Genomic DNA, 18,105 nt, shown 5'->3' on the forward strand with positions numbered 1-18,105 from the left:
AAGCGATATCGCTAGCAATATCGCTATAACGTCACTGTTTTTTGTGACGTTATAGCGATATTGCTATGTCTGATACTTCCGACCGCTCCCCCGCTGGTTATCGCTGATCGCGCGAGAACGTCCTGGACCGTTTCTCGTCGTCAGCTTCCTGCTGGGGCTTCCTGCTGTGGAGACGAGTGACGCGTGGACGCGGGCGGGAGGACGTCAGGATCGCCTCATCTGACAGGTAAGTAGCTACCCCCGACCCCTGTGATGTCGCTGGTGAGATCTGCCTGTTTGGCAGCTCACTAGCGACCACTTAGCGATGCACCAGCGATCCTGACCGCGTCATTTCACTGGTCGGGATCGCTGGTGCATCGCTAAGTGTGACCGTACCTTTAGACTACTTGAATAAATAATTTTTTGATACTAATTGTATTGTTTGGTGATCCCTGGTGTATAGTATGTCTCCTTTTCTTGCATATATTTGACTCTTTTTGACATGCTCCAGGTCGATACAGCATAGCTTATGGATATGTGATGGTGCCCTCCACCCCTCTTCTCTCTTTACTCACGTATATAGCGCCACTAATTCCACAGTCCTGTAGAGACATTATCGGACTGTACACATTAGGGCTCACAATCTAGATTGCCCATCAGTATGTTTTTGGAGTATGGGAGGAATCCAGAGAACCCTGAGGAGACCCACGCAAACACGAGGAGAACATACAAACTCCTTGCAGATGTTGCCCTTGGTGGGATTTGAACCCAGGACCCCAGCGCTGCAAGGCTAGAGTTTGCCATTCACTTCCATTATGCTCACTACTCGAGTCGAGCACATTCGAGCTTCCGACATGCTGGATTTGAGTACCGAGCCCTGGAGTATTTCAGTGTTCAATCAACACTAATCATATCGTATATTATATATTTTTTTTCTTTTAATGTTTTAGGTGTAGATTCAGTCAAATGTTGCACCCTATATTTGAAGAAGCTTCAAATATCATTACCGAAGAATATCCTGACAGAAATAAAGTTGTGTTTGCCAGAGTGGACTGTGATCAACATTGTGAGTAGCAGTCTTCTCATTTTAATATGTTTTCAAAGCACAGGGAAAGCAATAAACGGAAGTTTAAAAATTCCCAAAATAATTCATTTGTGCACATCACAAAAAGGCAATGCTATTTACCAGCCAAAGTCACAAAGTAAAAATGTACAAACAGGTTGCAGCAGCCACCCTTACTAAAGGAGGTAACACGGATGCAAAATGCTGCTTAAACAACCACTCTCAGCCTACCAATCCATGGAGGGGTGATTGCCTAGTATTAGGATTGCACAAATACAGTGCTGTGCAAATTAATTGGGACAAAGCATTTTTTTAAGTAAAATTGTAAGTTGGTTACCAGTCAGTGATTCAAACCAGTTTTAACTGCTTTGAACAGGTGTGAGTGCCTGTTCAAAGCAGTTAAAACTGGTTTGAATCTCTGACTGGTAACCAATTTACGATTTTACTTAAAAAAAAAGCTTTGTCCCAATTAATTTGCACAGCACTGTATGAAGCTTGCAATAGGGCGCCAGTCACACACACCTAATGCCTAACGAACAGCTTATTAAATGCTTAAATGCTTTTACAATTCAATTAGGCAGGCTGCCCGGCACTCTTCCAGTGCGTCAGAGTTGCAAGCCCCTAATTTTACAAGGTCCCCTTCATGGCTTTGCTGCACCCTGTAAAAGTAAAATGTGCCAAAAAATATGTACAGCTCTGGCAAAAATTAAGAGACCACTGCAAAACTTTCAGTTTATCAGATTTTTCTCTTTATAGGTATATTTTAGAGTAAAATTTAAATTGCTCTTTTATTCTATAAACTACTGACAACAAGTCTCCGAATTTCCAAGCACTAAATTTTGTATTTATTTTCAGAAAATGAGAAATGTTCAAAATGACAAAAAATGCAGTGCTTGCAGACCTCAAATAATGCTAAGAAAACAAGTTCATAATCATTTTGAAACAACAATAGTTAATGTTTTAACTCAGGAAATGTTCAAAAATCAATATTTTGTGGAATAACCATGATTTTTAATCACAGCTTTCATGCGTCTTGGCATGCTCTCCACCAGTTTTTCACACTGCTTTTGCGTGACCTTATGCCACTCCTGGTACAAAAATTTAAGCAGTTCTTCTTTGTTTGATGGCGTGTGACAATCCATCTTCCTTTTGATTACATTCCAGAAGTTTTCAATGGGGTTCAGGTCTAGAGACTGGGCTGCCCATGACGGGGTTTTGATGGGTTGGTCCTTCCTCCACACAGTGATTGATCTAGCTGTGTGGCAACACACGGCATGGCGCATTGTCCTGCTGGAAAAACCAGTCCTCAGAGTTGGGGGAATATTGTATGAGCAGAAGGAATCAACTGTTTTTCCAGGATTTCCTTGTATGCTTGATTCATACGTCCTTCGCAAAGATTAACCTGCCCAATTACAGCCTTGCTGAAGCATCCCCAGATCATCACCGATCCTTCACCAAATTTCACAGTGGGTGCAAGACATTGTGACTTGTACACCTCTCCAGGTCTCCGTCTAACCATTAGGTGTTGGGCAAAGCTAAAATTAGACTCATCAGAGAAGATTACCTTACTCCAGTCCTCTATGGTCCAATCCTTATGGTCTTTGGCAAACTTCAGCCTGGCTCTCCTTTGCTTCTCATTGATGATAGGCTTTTTTCTAGCTTTACATGACTTGAGTCCTGCCTCTATGAGCCTGTTATGAACTGTTCTTGCCATGCACTTCACCTCAGCTGCCATTTGCCATTCCTTTTGTAAGTCACTTGATGTCATCCTGTGGCTGCTGAGTGATATTCGAATAAGATGAGTCATCCCGGTTAGTGGAGGGTTTTTTTTTTTTGCCTTCTTCCGGTCTGTAGCTTTGTTGTCCCCAATGTGCTTGACCCTGTTGTAATGGACTGCCGCTTTAGAAATTTTAAGGATGGAGGCAACATGACGCTCACTGAATCCCTCTTCTAGTAAAACCAGAATTAAGCCCTTCTTTTGCTCACTCAAGATTTTTCTTTTCAACTCCTTTGACATTAAGTTATTTTTTTCATTCCTATTACTTTTGGCATATTACTAACACTTGTTTTGCCATCCAGCTTGTCCTATTGCAAGAGGATTGTGAACACCACAGCAGGGTTTTTTATACTTTCCTTTGCTAAATAAGATTTGGTTCAGGTGATCACCTAATCAGAATCACATTAAGTAGAATGAGGTGTACTCTGGTTAGAATTCAACTGACACTGGAATGGAATGGCTTTTAGACATGTAGAAAAGCTGATTTTTTTTATAAAACTATGCGGTGGTCTTCTTAATTTTTGCCTGAGCTGTATAATACTGTTTGTGCATTTTGCTTTGTGACTTTGGCTGGTAAATACCATTGCCTTTTTGCTATGTTTATATTTTTATTGTGATCAATATTTCACTTGTAAAACATTGGTTTGTCGCCAACTGTTAAACAATTACAACCTTTTGCTAATGCTATTTATTTTATTATAATAGGTTTAAAGAGGACATGTCACCAAGTCAACAGTTTTTACCCTTACTTTTATTCCTGCTGCTCCCCTGAGTAATCCATTTTGTATTTTTTGTTTTTCTTGTTTATAAATCCACTGTGCGGTTCCAGAGATGTGGGCTTTTTTTATTTGGTGCAAAATTTTAAGCTTTTTCTCAAGCGGGCATTACACACAGGATTCTCTGGAAGTGTCTTTATTATGCAAGTATGCACCACCCCCTTGGTAAGACCATAAAAGTTAGCATTGAATTAAAAGGCCCACATATCTGGATTCATGTGCAGATTTTATTTACAAAAATAATTACCGTAAATACTGTAAATCAGTGGGCGTAAAATATGAGCACAAACGGTCCACTTTTGACCTTTTGATTAGGTTTTCTGGTTTTCTTTAAGGGGTCATACCATCTGGGCATTCTCTTGCTCAAATAATTTGCTTGCAACCAGCTGTTCTAATAAAGAGAGAGGTCCAAGGGTTAAGGTTTCTCTTTGCAGAGACTGACATGTCAAGAATGACATGTCAAATTGAGAAGCCTTGCAATGCTGCTCTGAGAAATATGCAAATTGTCTCTTCAGTGAGGAAGAGGACTAGAACTCTAGTGCCACCTACTGGAAGAAGCAATCCTAAAAGTCAATATTGACTCTCCACGGAGCCTTGCCTTGTCTCTCTGAAGAGACGATTAGCAAAGAAAGATGTACAACATCGAGTGGTGGGGTTTTTTCTTCCTCTCCAACTTCTTTCAAGCATCTGTGTTGCACATACAGGTTATTACAAGTGGGTAGAGATGAGTGAACATCGTCCGCTCCCTCCTTATTCGGTCTGTGTGTTGTGTCTCTCACACAGCCACGACACATGCAGCTGCGGTGCCGAACAGCTGATCATCGGGAGCACTCCAGGTATCCGGCTTCCCGATGCAGCTTCTTTGGTAAGCGCTATAGCTTGCCGAATAAGGAGGGAGACGACTTTGTTCGCTCATCTCTACAAGTGAGTAGACCTCTCACGTTTTTATAAATATTTTATTTCTTTTCATGGGACAACACTGAACATCACTTTGATACAATGAGAAGTAGTCAGTGTATAGCACTAACTCAACACACAATGATTACCCCTTCCCGATTTTGGACATATCCATACATCCTAGTTGGGAATGGATACATTTTGGCGATTTTGCACCTACAGGAGCTGTGCGTGTGATTGCCACTGTGTGTTCAGCGAATACGACAGCGGACACCGTGCTCTCACTGCCAGGAATGGTGTTTAATACTCTAAATGCTGCGCACAATATCGGTTACAGCACTTAGAAGACAAGAAGGGGGCGGTCTCCCTCCCCTCCGATAGGCGCCACGCAACGTCGTCGTGAGGGTCTGAGCGTTGCCACGGTGACCTGTGACCAGAGCATGATCTAACCAGCTTTATAACAGTGATCATACTGCTGAAAGTCCCATAGAGGGACTAGGTAAATTCCAAAGTGTAAAAATGTTTTTAAAAATATCACAAAAAAAAAATTACCCATAAATAAGTAAGCAAGAAATAAACCAACAAAAAAAGTACACACTTGGTATCGCAGCATCTGGAACCACTAGTCCTATAATTTAAACCCTTTAGTGAACACTGCAAAATAAAAAACGAGGAAAGTTGCTTTTTCATCATACCGCCAAACAAAAAGTGGAATATAACGTGATAAAGACAAATGTTAATAAAAATGGTATCTCTGAAAACGTCATCTTGTCCCCCAAAAAGCATACGGCCTTACAGCTCCATCAGAGGAAAAAATAAGTTCTAAATCTCGGAATACAGCAATGCAAAATATATATATTTTTCTCTTTAAATTTTTTCTGGGTGTAAAAAATCCCAAAACATAAAAAATCTATATATCTGTGGTATCACTGTAATCGTAGTGACCCGAAGGATAAAGCTGATAAGGATCAATTAATATAGTTGATAAGGATCAATTCTACCACAAGTGATACGGCATAACCCCTGCCCCCCAAAAAATAACAATTCCTGACTTTCATGGTTTTCTGTTCATTCTGCCTTCTAAAAATCGGAATATAAAGCAATCAAAAATGTTATGTGCCCGAAAATTGTATCAATGAAACCGTCAACTCGTCTCTCAAAAAACAAGTCCTCAAATGACTCTTGGCAGAAAAATGAATATTTTGCACAAAAAAAAGCATCTTGTAGTGTGTGACAGCATCCAAACATAAAAAAGGGTATAAATCTGTAATTGCACAAACACAAAAAAATAGTCAGCTAATCACTTATACCTCACAAGGAACGGCATAGAAAAATATATAAAACCAATTCTTGAACTGCTGTTCATTTGTTCATTCTGCCTCCCAAAGATCCCAGTAAGTTTTTGCTCACATTTGTGCTCTATGCTGAGATCTTACACTGTTTTTCGTGTAAATCTCTGCAATATCTGATTCAAACAAAACCTTCTCCAGTGAAGTGTTCCCTATAAAAAGGCAGATGGGGACACTGGCCTGTGATGCGGCAGTGTCAGTCATTTTGGATATTCATGAAAGCGCTGCCTGCCACAGTTTTATGCACCTCAGACAGAGTCCAGAGGTATTCTGCTGCCTCATTATAGTGAATGGATCCTTCGGGGTTTCATCTGAATCATGTCATTTCAGGGTTTCCATCTAAAGGGGGTTTCACACATAGCGAGATCGCTAGCGATATCGCTCGAGCGTCACCGATATTGTGACGCAACAGCGATATCGCTAGCGATCTCACTAAGTGTGAAATGAAGCAGCGACTGGACCCCCCGCTGGCTATCGCTGATCGAGCTAGAATGAGCAGGTCCCGCTGGCCAGCACTCATCTCTGTGTTTGAAGCTTAAAAACGACGAGCGACGTCGTTAACGATGCAGAGCTCAGCGATACAGGTCTGAATCGGTTACAATTAAGTTGTGTGAAAGGTACTCTATGACCAACGAGGTCGTTATGCAGATCGCTGATCTGTCTTGCATCGTTGATGAGATTGGACTGTTTGAAAGCTATCTAGCGATCCTGGAACGACGCACCAGCGATCTTTGCCAGGTCGGATCGTTATCGCTGGTGCGTCGCTTTGTGTGGAGGGGCCTTTAATCTCCAAATAAGTGCTCAATGTAGAGCACCAAATGGTCTCAAATCTTATGTAAAATGTCACTAATAAAAGCTTCTCAGTCCACAAAAAGAAAAGAAAGTCGCCACTCAGGTTTGTCATGTCAATGGAAATATTACCAACAGTAACATAGAAACCATTGCTTCTGTGTTACCGGTAGTACAAAGGCTCTGGAAAAGCACTATGGCTCCTTGCACCTCAAAAGAAATGTAGTAAATTCTGCACTCCCAAATGCACTCTCCCTTCCGAGCCTCATTGTGCCTAAGCCACTTTCAGTATCCACATGTTTCGCATTTCTGTAGTGATGAGAGCCCGCCTAATTTACAGGTGCATGTCTCCAGAAGCATGAGCTGGTCATAACGTATTGGTCACTCTAATGGCAGATTGCAATTTTTACTCAGCAACATCCATTGCTGTTTGAAGTTGGAAAACTCCCATGGAGTCAAATCATCACTAAACCTGTAGATAAATTCCCAAAGGGGTATTATTTCCAAAATGGAGTCACCTGAGTGGGGTATTCTGGGCTCTATATATGCTGTCAAGGAGGCAAATAGTGCTCCATCCTTCCCAAGTCGTGCTGTGTAGCTAAGGAATACTGTACAATCGCATATGTGGTATTTTCACATTCAGTAGAAATTGTGTGACAAATTTTGGTGCCATTTTTACCCATTTCTTCTTGTAAAAATGTAAAATTTGGGGCTAAAACAAAACTTTTGTGGTAAAAATTTAGATATTTTTTTCTTCACTTCACAATGTTATAAAAATTTTGTGACACACCCATGGTGTCAATATGATCAATACACCCTTAAATGAATTCATTGAAAGGAGTAGTTTGTAAAATGGGGTCACTTATGGGGTGGTTATACTGTTCTGGCACCTTGGGGGCTCTCCCAGTGGGTCATGGCACTCTCAGACTATAATCGTAAAACCTTTACTACTTCCATTCTGAACTTTGCACTATACCTCAAAAATAGTTCCCCAATTACACAAAGTATTGGCACAATCAGGAGACATTGTACAACAGAGAGGTCCATTTTTACCTATTTGCCCTTATAAAAAATTAAGAGTTTGTCTGACTAAAACAACTTTTTAGCGATAAAAATGTAATTATTCATTCTTCACCGCGCAATGGTATAAATTTCTATGAGGCACATGTGGTATCAACATGTTTACTGCCCACCTAGATTGATTCATTGAGAGATGTAGTTTGTAAAATAAAGTTAGTTATGGGGGGTTTGTGCGGTTCTAGCATCTAAAGGGCTCTGCCATTGTGACATGACACCATTCCAGTGAATCGTCTGGGGGTTCATTGTGCTCACCACACATCTAACATTCCTTTTATGGGTCCAGTTTCCAAAAATGTGGTTATTTGTTGGGGGTTTCCACTCTTTAGGCACACCAGGTGCTCTCCAAACTCGACATGGCATCTGCTCTCGATTACAAACATTTTTGCATTCCAGAAGTCAAATGGTGCTTCTTCCCTTCCGAGCCCTGCCGTGCGTGCAAACAGTATTTTTCCTCCACATATGGGGTATCCGCTTACTCAGTAGAAATTACACAACACATTTCAGGGTTCATTTTCTCCTGTTGGCTTTGATAAAATACGAAATTGGGGCGAAAGTAACATTTTTGTGAAAAGTAAAATGTTACTTTACTTTTTTTTCCCTCCATATTGCATTTATTTCTGTGAAGACCCTGAAAGGTTAATAAACTTTTTGAATATCGTTTTAAGGGGTGCAGTTTTTAGAATAGTGTCACTTTTAATGGGAACCTGTCAGGACTTTTGGTCGATATAAAATGCGGCCATCACCTTTCAGGGCTTATACACAACATTCTGTAATGCTGTGTATAAGCTCCCAACCCAATCTGGAAGAACTGAAAAATAAGTTTTATTATACTCCCCTGCGGGGTGGTCCAGTCCGATGGGTGTCGCTGGTCTTGGTCTGACACCTCCCATCTTCCTACGATTGCCGCCCTCCTGCTTGCTTCTAAAGGATGACTCGATCCTGCATCATCCACACGTGCTCTACGGCATCGCACTCCTTCACTGGCATACTTATCTGTCCTGTTGAGGTGCCGGAAAAGGTCAAAGAGCCTCGGCACCTGCGCACTGCAGTGCGCCTGCACAGGAGCGCGATGCCGTTGAGGCTGTGTAGATGATGCAGGGGGGGCGGCGAGACAAGCAAATGGGAGGCCCCGGACCAAGACCAACGACAACAATCGGTTCGGACCACCCCGCAGGTAAGTAAAATAAAATGTTTTTGTCATGATCTGAAGTGATCTGACAGTTTTAAATTGCACTGGGTGAACTTTTTTTACTTTGGAAAGTTCCAAGGTGTCTTGACTGTCCCCGGTGGTGGTTAGTGGTATTGCACTTTAGGTTTTTGTGCACTTAATTATGGATCAGGTGTGACACCCTATAAAGGTGTGCTAGGGGTGTGCAATCACGGCCTGTGATATTGTGAGATTGTTTTCACTCTGAGTTTGAGAGCCTGGAGGAAGGATGGAGCTGGTTGAGGAGTCCTGCGCAGCTTAGCCAGGGGGGACGTGTTTCAGCTATGGTGTCTGGACGAAGGGCTGGCATGGCGTGGTGGGGTCGCAGTGATGGTGTCAGCGGGAAGTGTCTGCATGGGCTGGTGGAGTGGCGACTATGGAGAGTGGCACTCACCATGTGGGACTTGGCTGCTGAGCTGGACTCAAGCATGCTCGACTTCGTGTCAGAAGCTGAACTCATCCTTGAGACTCTGTTACTAAGCAGCCGCAACTGGTGGTGGACTCTGCTCCAAGGCTGCACTGAGGTGAAGGATCCTGTTATGGTGATGGATCCGGGTGGAGGAGAAGACGCACGCAGGTGGTGGGCTCTGTTGCTAGGAGCGCACGCAACAGAGCAAAGCTAAGTGGTGTTTCCCCTGTATTGTCTCTTTCCTCATGTGTGTTATTAGTGCAGTGGTGGGATTAGTCTCCACACCGACCCATTCCCTAGTGAGGGTTTAGGGTCAGGGTGATCAAGGGCGTTAAGGTACGCGTGCGGCGACAGGTGCGGAGCCTGTATAGGGAATGTAAGGAGTGCAGGGACACTGGCTCAGGGGAGCTTAGGAGGTCTCCACGTCCCCCATTCCCTATCGCAGGGCCCACCATTGTTAAAGTTTCCCAGGTTCCCCCTTTATTATTTAAATTCGCCTTACTGGAGGCGGGGTTTCCAGAATTATTGTATAAAGTGTAATACCTAAATTCGCCAGGTGGAGGCGGCGTATCCACCGGCACGTTTTATTATTTAAATGCGCCCCACTGGAGGCGGTGTATCCAGGGTCACGTGTGTCACATGGGTTCGCCTTGCGGAAACATCTGCGTCCTGACACACGTGACCATGACAGTTTTTTTCAGTTCTTCTAGATCAGGCTGGGGGCTTATATATAGAATGCTGTGTATAAACCCTGAAACGTGATAGCCGTATCTTATATCGGCCAAAACCGCTGACAGGTGCACTTTAACTTTTTTTTGTCACATAGGCCCTTCAAACTCACTTCCATTGAGATGTGGTCCTTAAAAAAAGAGAGAACATTTTTGTATATTTTGTTGAAAAAATTAGAAATTGTTGATCATCTTTTAAACCCTTATAACGTCTTAAAGTAAATTAAGTTTCAAAAATTATGCAGATATAAAGTAGACATATGGTAAACGTTATTATTTTTTGTGACATAAATTTTTGATTTAACCCCTTCACCCTAAAAGCCAGTTTCCACCTTGCTGACAAGGCCAAATTTTACATTTCTAACCAGTGTCACTTTGAGGTAATAACTCTGGAACGCTTCAACGGATTTCATCGCTTCTGATATTTTCTCGTGACATATTGTACTTCATGATAGTGGTAGGATTTGTTCGTATGACTTGCATTTATTTGTGAAAATGTCATCAATTTGGTGAAACTTTTGTAATTTTTCAAACTTTTAGGGAACTAGGGGGTCTGCAATACCAAGACAGGTTATTACACTTGGGGTTATTTAGTTTGGAGAATCGAAGGCTTAGGGGTGATCTTATTACAATGTATAAATATATGCCGGGACAGTACAAACACCTTTCTAATGGTCTTTTTACTCTTAGACCTGTGACGGGGACAAGGGGGCATCCTCTACGTCTGGAGGAAAGAAGGTTTAAGCATACTCACAGATGCGGATTCTTTGCTGTAAGAGCAGTGAGACTATGGAACTCTCTGCCATATGATGTTGTAATGAGTGATTCCCTACTAAAATTTAAGAAGGGACTGGATGCCTTTCTTGAAAAGCATAATATTAGAGGGTATATACACTAGTTTCCTTAATATTGCGTTGATCCAGGGAGCTTGTCTGATTGCAGTATGTGGAGTCGGAAAGGAATTTTTTTCCCCAATGTGAAGCTTACTGTTTGCCACATGGGTTTTTTTTTGCCTTCCTCTGGATCACCATGTTAGGGCAGGTTAGGACAGGTTATGGGTTGAACTAGATGGACTTCAAGTCTCCCTTCAACCTTAATAACTATGTTACTATATTTTCATTTTTATACTTTTAAATCAGGAAGTTATGTCACACAAAATGGTTAATAAATAACATTTCCCACTTGTCTACCTTCCATCAGCACAGTTTTTGAAACCTCTTTTATTTTTTGTTAGAAAGTTAAAAGGATTAAAAGTTGACACCATCAACATCTCATTTTTACAATAAAACTTACAAAACCATTTTTTCTTAGGGACCACAGCACATTTGAAGTGACTTTGAAGGACCTATATGACAGAAAATACCCAAAAGTGACACCATTAAAAAGCTGCACCCCTCAAGATGCTGAATCCTCCTCCATAGGTGACCCCTTTTTACAAACTACATCTATCAATTAAATAATCTAGGGGTGTAGGGATCATATTGACACCACAGGTGTTTCACAGAACGTTGTACCATTGGGCAGTGAAGAAAAAATTACATTTTTACCACCAACATTTTGTTTTAGCCCCAGATTTTACATTTTCACACTGGAAAATAAGTAATGATGCCATAATTTGTCCCACAACTTCTGCTGAATGTGAAAATACCCCATATGTGGCTATACTCCATATGTGGCTGTACAGAACTGCTTTGGTCACATGGCGAGACTCTATAGTGACAGAGCTCTATTTTCATCCTGGAGTGCAGATTTTACTAGAATACTTTGCAGACTCCATATAAAGAGCCCCTAAGTGCTAGAAGTGCAGGATTCCCCATAAAGTGACCCAATTTTGGAAATTATACCCCTTTGGGATTTCATTTATAGGTGTAATGATGATTTTGACTCCATGGGTTGTTTCCAGAAACAAGCAGCATTGGATGTTGCTGAGAGAAAATTGCAAACTGCCGTTGTAGTGCCCAGTACGTTATAGTGCCCAGTTCATGATTCTGGAAACATGCACCTGTAAATTAGGCGGGCTGTCATTGCTACAGAATTGCCAAACACGTGGATTCTATAATTATAGTTTAAGCACCCTGTGAGGCTCAGAAGCGAGAGGGGCATTTGGATTTGGGATTCCAAAATTAGCTTTATTTCTTTTGGGGAATGAGGAGCCATAGCGCTCTTCCAGATCCTTTGTGCTACCAGTAACATGGAAGCCTCTTTTTTTTTTTTTCAATGACTGATGATGGGCTTACCTGGAGGCTATCTTTTTTGCGGAGTGAGTTGAAGCTTTTGTTGGGAACATTTTACATAACGTTGGGGATTACATTTATCTGGCTCTCTACACTGAGCACTTGCTGTACATCTTTGTTTACATCTATAACTCCAAGTGACGTGATTCTAATGAAACCCCTGAGGCATCCATTCACTATGATGCATCTGCAGAGTTACTCTGGACTCCATCTGGCCTCTGTTCAGCTTTGTCCTTCTTTTCAGAGGCGCACAAAACTGTGGCGGACCACGCTTTTATGCATGCCTAAAAAAAGATGGACACCGCTGGATGACAAGTCAGACTGCTTTCACAGTGCCTTCATCTGCCTCATTATAGGGTATCTTCCGCCTGAGGTTGCATCTCTATCACGTATTTCAGAGATTTACACAGAAACCCTGATGTAAGCGTAGAGTGCAGGATATATATGTGTGCCGAGCCTTACTGCTATCTATGTGAGGCAGATGAAGAAATGGTTTTATTTATTTTTTATGCCGTTCCTTATGCGGTATATGCGATTAGACGACTATATAATTATGGTCGGTGCGATTACACCGCTACCAGATTTATGTTTGGTTTTTGTGTTTGGCTGCTGTCACACACTAAAAAAAGCTTTTTATTAGAGACTATAGGTGTGCCCGATGCTATCACATCGGGAGGGAAGTGTGTGTGTGGTATGTGTGTGTGTGTGTACATGTGTGTGTGTACATGTGTGTGTGTGTGTGTGTGTGTGTGTCCCACAGCTGCCTACCCACCCACCTCCGTGCAGTCACAGCTGGCACCAAAGAGGGTGGTTTGCGGCCTGTGCGGGAGATGGGAGTACGTGTGTGTATGTATGTACATGGTGGGCAGGCAGTGGCGGGTTCGGCGGCGTGGCCAGCAGTAGTGGCGGTGGGGGTTCAGCGAAGGCAGGTCCAGTGGCTGGGTGGGTCCTGGCAGCGGCCAGCCGGCAGGAAAGCCTGCGGCTTGCGGCCTGTGCACAGGCCGCAAGCCGCAGTCTTTCCTGCCGGCTGTGATGGAGGTGGGGGGGGTCCGTCGGCAGGGGGTCCCGGAGGTGTCCCGCTGGTGGTACTGTGGAAGGGCCTGGTATCACCAGCGGGTGCCATATTGAAATACCCATCACTTGGGTATTTCAATATGGCGGTCGGCGTACTTCCGGTCGGCGCAGTGGATTGTGGAATTCGGGGACATGCAGACGAAGTGGATGACAGACAATTTAAGGCAATTATATACATCGATGAGCAAATATCTTCGGTTTCCTCTTTCGGCAATCTATAGCACTTACTGAACAAGCTGCCACAGGAACCCAGATACCTGGATCGCTGCTGCTGATCAGCTGTTCAGTGCCGCAGCTGCATGTGTCACGGCTGTACGACGGTCACAACTGTATGACAGTCATAACACATGCTTGGAGAGCCCAACAAACAGGCTCTCCATGCATGTATTGTGACTTTCACACAGCCGCAACACATGCAGCAGCAGAGCCTGGCAGCTGATCAGCAAGAGTGATGCGGGATCCGGTGGCAGCTTTTTCGGTAAGCGCTATAGCTTGCCGAATAAGGAGGGAACCGAAGATATTCGCTCATTTCTACTCATTATTGAAAAATCGATTTGGCCTGGTCATGAAGGTAAAAACTGGCTTGCGAGATAAAGGGGTTAATTTCTAAACTCCTGGCAACAAAACTGAGTACACCCCTAAGTGAAAATGAGTAAATTGTGCCGATTTAACCATTTTCCCTTCCCAGTGTCATGTGTTAAAAGGTCTCGGGAGTCAACGGGGAGCAGGTGTGTTAAATTTGATGTTACCGTTCTCCAGTGACCAGTATGAGAAGGTCAACATGGCATTTCATGGCAAGGAACTCCTTTGAGGATCTGAATAAAATGATTGCTGCTCTGCATAAAGATGGCCTAGGCTATAAGAAGATTGCCAATACCCTGAAAATGAGCTGTAGCACGGTGGCCAAAACCATGCAGTGGTTTAACAAGACACAGACCTCACCACTGTCGACTAAAGATTTGCGTACACGTGCTCAGCGTCCTATCCAGAGGTTATCTTTTCAAAGTAGACATGAGTACTGCTAGTGTTGCTGCAGAGGTTAAAAGGTTTGGAGTTGGCCTGTCAGTGCTTAGACCATACTCTGCGCACTGCATCAAATTGGTCTGCATGGCTGTGGTCCCAGGTGGAAGCCTCTTCTAAAAATGATGCACAAGAAAGCCTTCAAACACTTTGCTGAAGACCAGCAGACTAAGGACATGGATTCCTGGAACCATGTCCTATGACCTGATGAGACTTAGATACTTATTTGGTTTAAATGGTGTCAATAGTGTGTGGTGACAACCAAGTGAGGAGTACAAAGAGAAGTGTGTTTTGCATGCAGTCAATCATGGTAATGGGAGTCTCAGCGTTTGGAACGGAACCATGAATGCCAACATGTGCTATGACATACTGAAGCAGAGCATGATCCCCTCCTGTTGGACACTGGGCCGCAGGGCAGTATTCCAGCATTACAACCCCAAACATACCCCAAGATTATCACTGCTTTGATAAAGAAACTGAGGTAAAGGTGATGGACTGGCTAAGAATGTCTTCAGACCTAAACCCTATTAAGCATCTGTAGGGTATCCTCAAATGGAAGGTGGAGATGCGCAAGGTCTCGAACATCCACCAGCTCATTGATGCCCTCATGGAGGAGTGGAAGGTTATTCCAATGGCAACCTGTGATGTTTTAGTGAACTCCATGCCCAAGAGAGTTAAGGCATTGCTTGAAAATAATAGTGGCAACACACAATATTGCAACTTTGGGCACAATTTGGCTATTTTTACTCAGAGGTATACTCACTTTTGTTGCCAGCAGGTTAGACATTTAGGTCGGGTAACCATGATTCGAAAGTAGCAGCGCTTTGGATGCAGCACATGTTCTCTTTGTCCAAAGCGCTGCCGTCTATTGCACGCAAATAAACCTGCAAGTGTTCACTCAACCGTGCATATTTACCATGTCCTATACATATACACTCTATTGATGTAATGTCTCTTGTGGAGACTAGCGTCTCTCTGACATGCTGCCATCTGGTAAGATGTGCTGCGCGTCAGTGTTTGCAGGTGATCCGCAGGCGTCTGTGGACACATAGTGGACATGAGATTTCTAAAATCCCATCTACTATGCTGTAACATCTGGCCGCTGCGGGTTTGACGCTGCATAAAAACGCAGTGTCTACCCCTCAGCAACTACGGATCGTGGGCACATATCCTAATGGCTGAGAGTTATCAACACGGGTATACAATATGTACACTGACAACTTTACATTGTATTAAAGTGATTTTCACTGTTGTCCCATAAAAAGATATAATAACATATTTGCAAAAATGTGAGGGGTGTACTCACATTTGTGATAAACTGTGTTTTTTGTCCATGTTTTTCACAAATACAACATGTACCCAGTATAGTCAATGTTGTTTTTCACATGTCCGTGTTTCTTAATAGACCGTGCAAAACTCACAGCGAGTTTCTCCAGCATCACAGATGAGTGCAAATACAAATCTATGGGTCCTTGAAAAACCTTTACAGCACATGGATGGCATCTGTGTGCTGTCCATATTTAACATTGCAAAGCACAGGAGAAGCTTTATCATTTATTTATCCATAAGTGAATACGCTGATATACACTGACACTGGTACCGTTTTTTTTTTGCGTTCATGAAGAATATGGACATCTGAATAAGGCTGAACAGAGAAAGGGGAGGGGGGTCACAAGCTCTTCATTAATTTAGGATTACAACATCCATTCTTCTATTTTGGATAAAATCGGAGTTCATAACTGGATTATGAAAAGTCAACCTTTTTTTTTTTTTTTTTTTACAATAGGTATTTTAAAAATATCCCCTCTAATGAAAATATAATCCAGACTTTCCCTCGGCAGGGTCAAGTAGGTACAGCGCGACCATGACAATAGAGTACTGCAAAAAAAGGCTATTACAAAGAACTTCTGTACCATTTACTAACCACTGTCTTTATCTTTTTATTACCCTATTTTGTGTGTTAATTAGCATCCATACTTGCAACATTAGAGATATATATATTTTGGGCTTGAATTATTTTATCTTAATTCTATCCCGAAATATAACAAATGTAAAGAGATAGGAGAGACCTTATTGTAATCAGAACTGTAGAGGCTTTAACCCCTTTATCTTTAACCCAAGCTGGTTTGCACCCTAATGACCTGGCCAATTTTTACAATTCTGACCAGTGGTACTTTAATGTGATAACTCTGGAACACTGCAACGGATCCCAGTAATTCTGAGATCGTTTTTTTTCATGGCATAATGTACTTCAAGTTGGTGGTAAAATTTCTTCTATATAACTTGCGTTTAATTGTGAGAACAACAAATTTGGTGAAAATTTTGCAATTTTCTCATTTTGAATTCTTATGCCCTTAAATCAGTCATGTCACACAAAATAGTTAATAAACAGCATTTATAAAACCAGTTTATTAGGGACCACCTCCTATTTGAAATGACTTTAAGGGGTCTATATGATAGAAAATACAGAAAAGTGACATCATTCTAGAAACTGCACTCCTCAAGGTGCTCAAAACCTGAATCAAGACGTTTTTTAACCGTTCAGGTGCTTCACAGGAATTAATGGAATGTGGAAGGAAAAAATAAACATTTAATCTATTTTTTCAGAAAAAAATGTACTTTAGACCACAATTTTTTTTTATTTTCACCATGGTAACAGGGAAAAATGGACCCCAAAATTTGTTGTGTAATTTCTCCTGAAATCCACTGTTTGGGTGCACAGCAGGGATCTGAAGGGAAGGAGCGCCATTTGACTTTTTCAGTGCAAAATTTGCTGGAACAACTAGCGGACATTGTTGCGATTGGAGAGCCCTTGAAGTGCCTAAATAGTAAAAAACTCCTCAGTTGATACTGTTTTGGAAACTAGACCCCTCAGGGAACTTACCTAGATGTGTGGTGAACACCTTGAAACCCAGGTGCTTCACAGAAGTTTAGAACGTTGAGCTGTGAAAAAAAAAAAATCACATTTTCCCCACAAATGTTTTTTAGCCCCAAATTTTGCATTTTCATAAGGGTAAAAAGGAGAAATTGCAAGGTACAATTTGTATGCAATTTTTCCTGAGTTCACCAATACCCTATATATGGGGGAATACTAATATTGAGGCACAGTGCAAAGCTAAGAAGGGAAGAAGCAACATATTGGAATTCAGATTTTGCTGGAATGGTTTGAGGGTGCCATGCCACATTGGTAGAGACCCTGAGGTGCCAGAACAGCCGAATCTCCCATAAGTGGCCCTATTTTACAAACTACACCTCTCAAATCATCTAGCGGTGCAGTGATCATATTGACAAAACTTGCTCCTCATAGTTTTATACCACTGAGTGGTGAAGAAAGATTAAATTACATTTTTACCACTAAAATGGTTTTGCCCCAAGTTTTTAATTTTTCTAAGGGCTAGTAGGAAAAATTTTTTTTTACAATAAACCATTTTTTTCCTGAGTGCGCCAATACACCTATATGTAATCTGGAAATATTTTTCAGGCTCAGTGCAAAGCTTTGGAAGGAAGGATTGCCGTACTATAGTGCATATTTTACTGTTTTGTTTTGCTGGTGCCAAGACCGACTGGGAGAGCACATGAGGCGCCAGAACAGCAGAAACCCCCATAAGTGACTCTGTTTTACAAACTGCACCTCTCAGTGAATTCATCTGGGTTTGCAGTGATCATATTGACACCACGGGTGTGTCACAGAATTTTATATCTTTGGGCAGTGAATAAAAAATA

General features: G+C 42.1%; 1 protein-coding gene across 1 annotated transcript in view; it reads left to right on the plus strand.

Annotated features, from left to right (window-relative positions):
* LOC141099665 (endoplasmic reticulum resident protein 44-like) overlaps positions 1-18,105 on the plus strand; it is a 204,946-nt gene that overhangs the window by 123,652 nt on the left and 63,189 nt on the right. The window contains exon 4 of the mRNA XM_073587624.1: positions 930-1,045. Within this exon, the coding sequence (XP_073443725.1) occupies positions 930-1,045 (116 nt within the window). The remainder of the gene's footprint in view (positions 1-929; positions 1,046-18,105) is intronic.

Source organism: Dendrobates tinctorius, unplaced genomic scaffold (genome assembly GCF_039654945.1).
Source record: "Dendrobates tinctorius isolate UK_male_01 unplaced genomic scaffold, ASM3965494v1 ptg000100l, whole genome shotgun sequence".
NCBI lineage: Eukaryota > Metazoa > Chordata > Amphibia > Anura > Dendrobatidae > Dendrobates > Dendrobates tinctorius.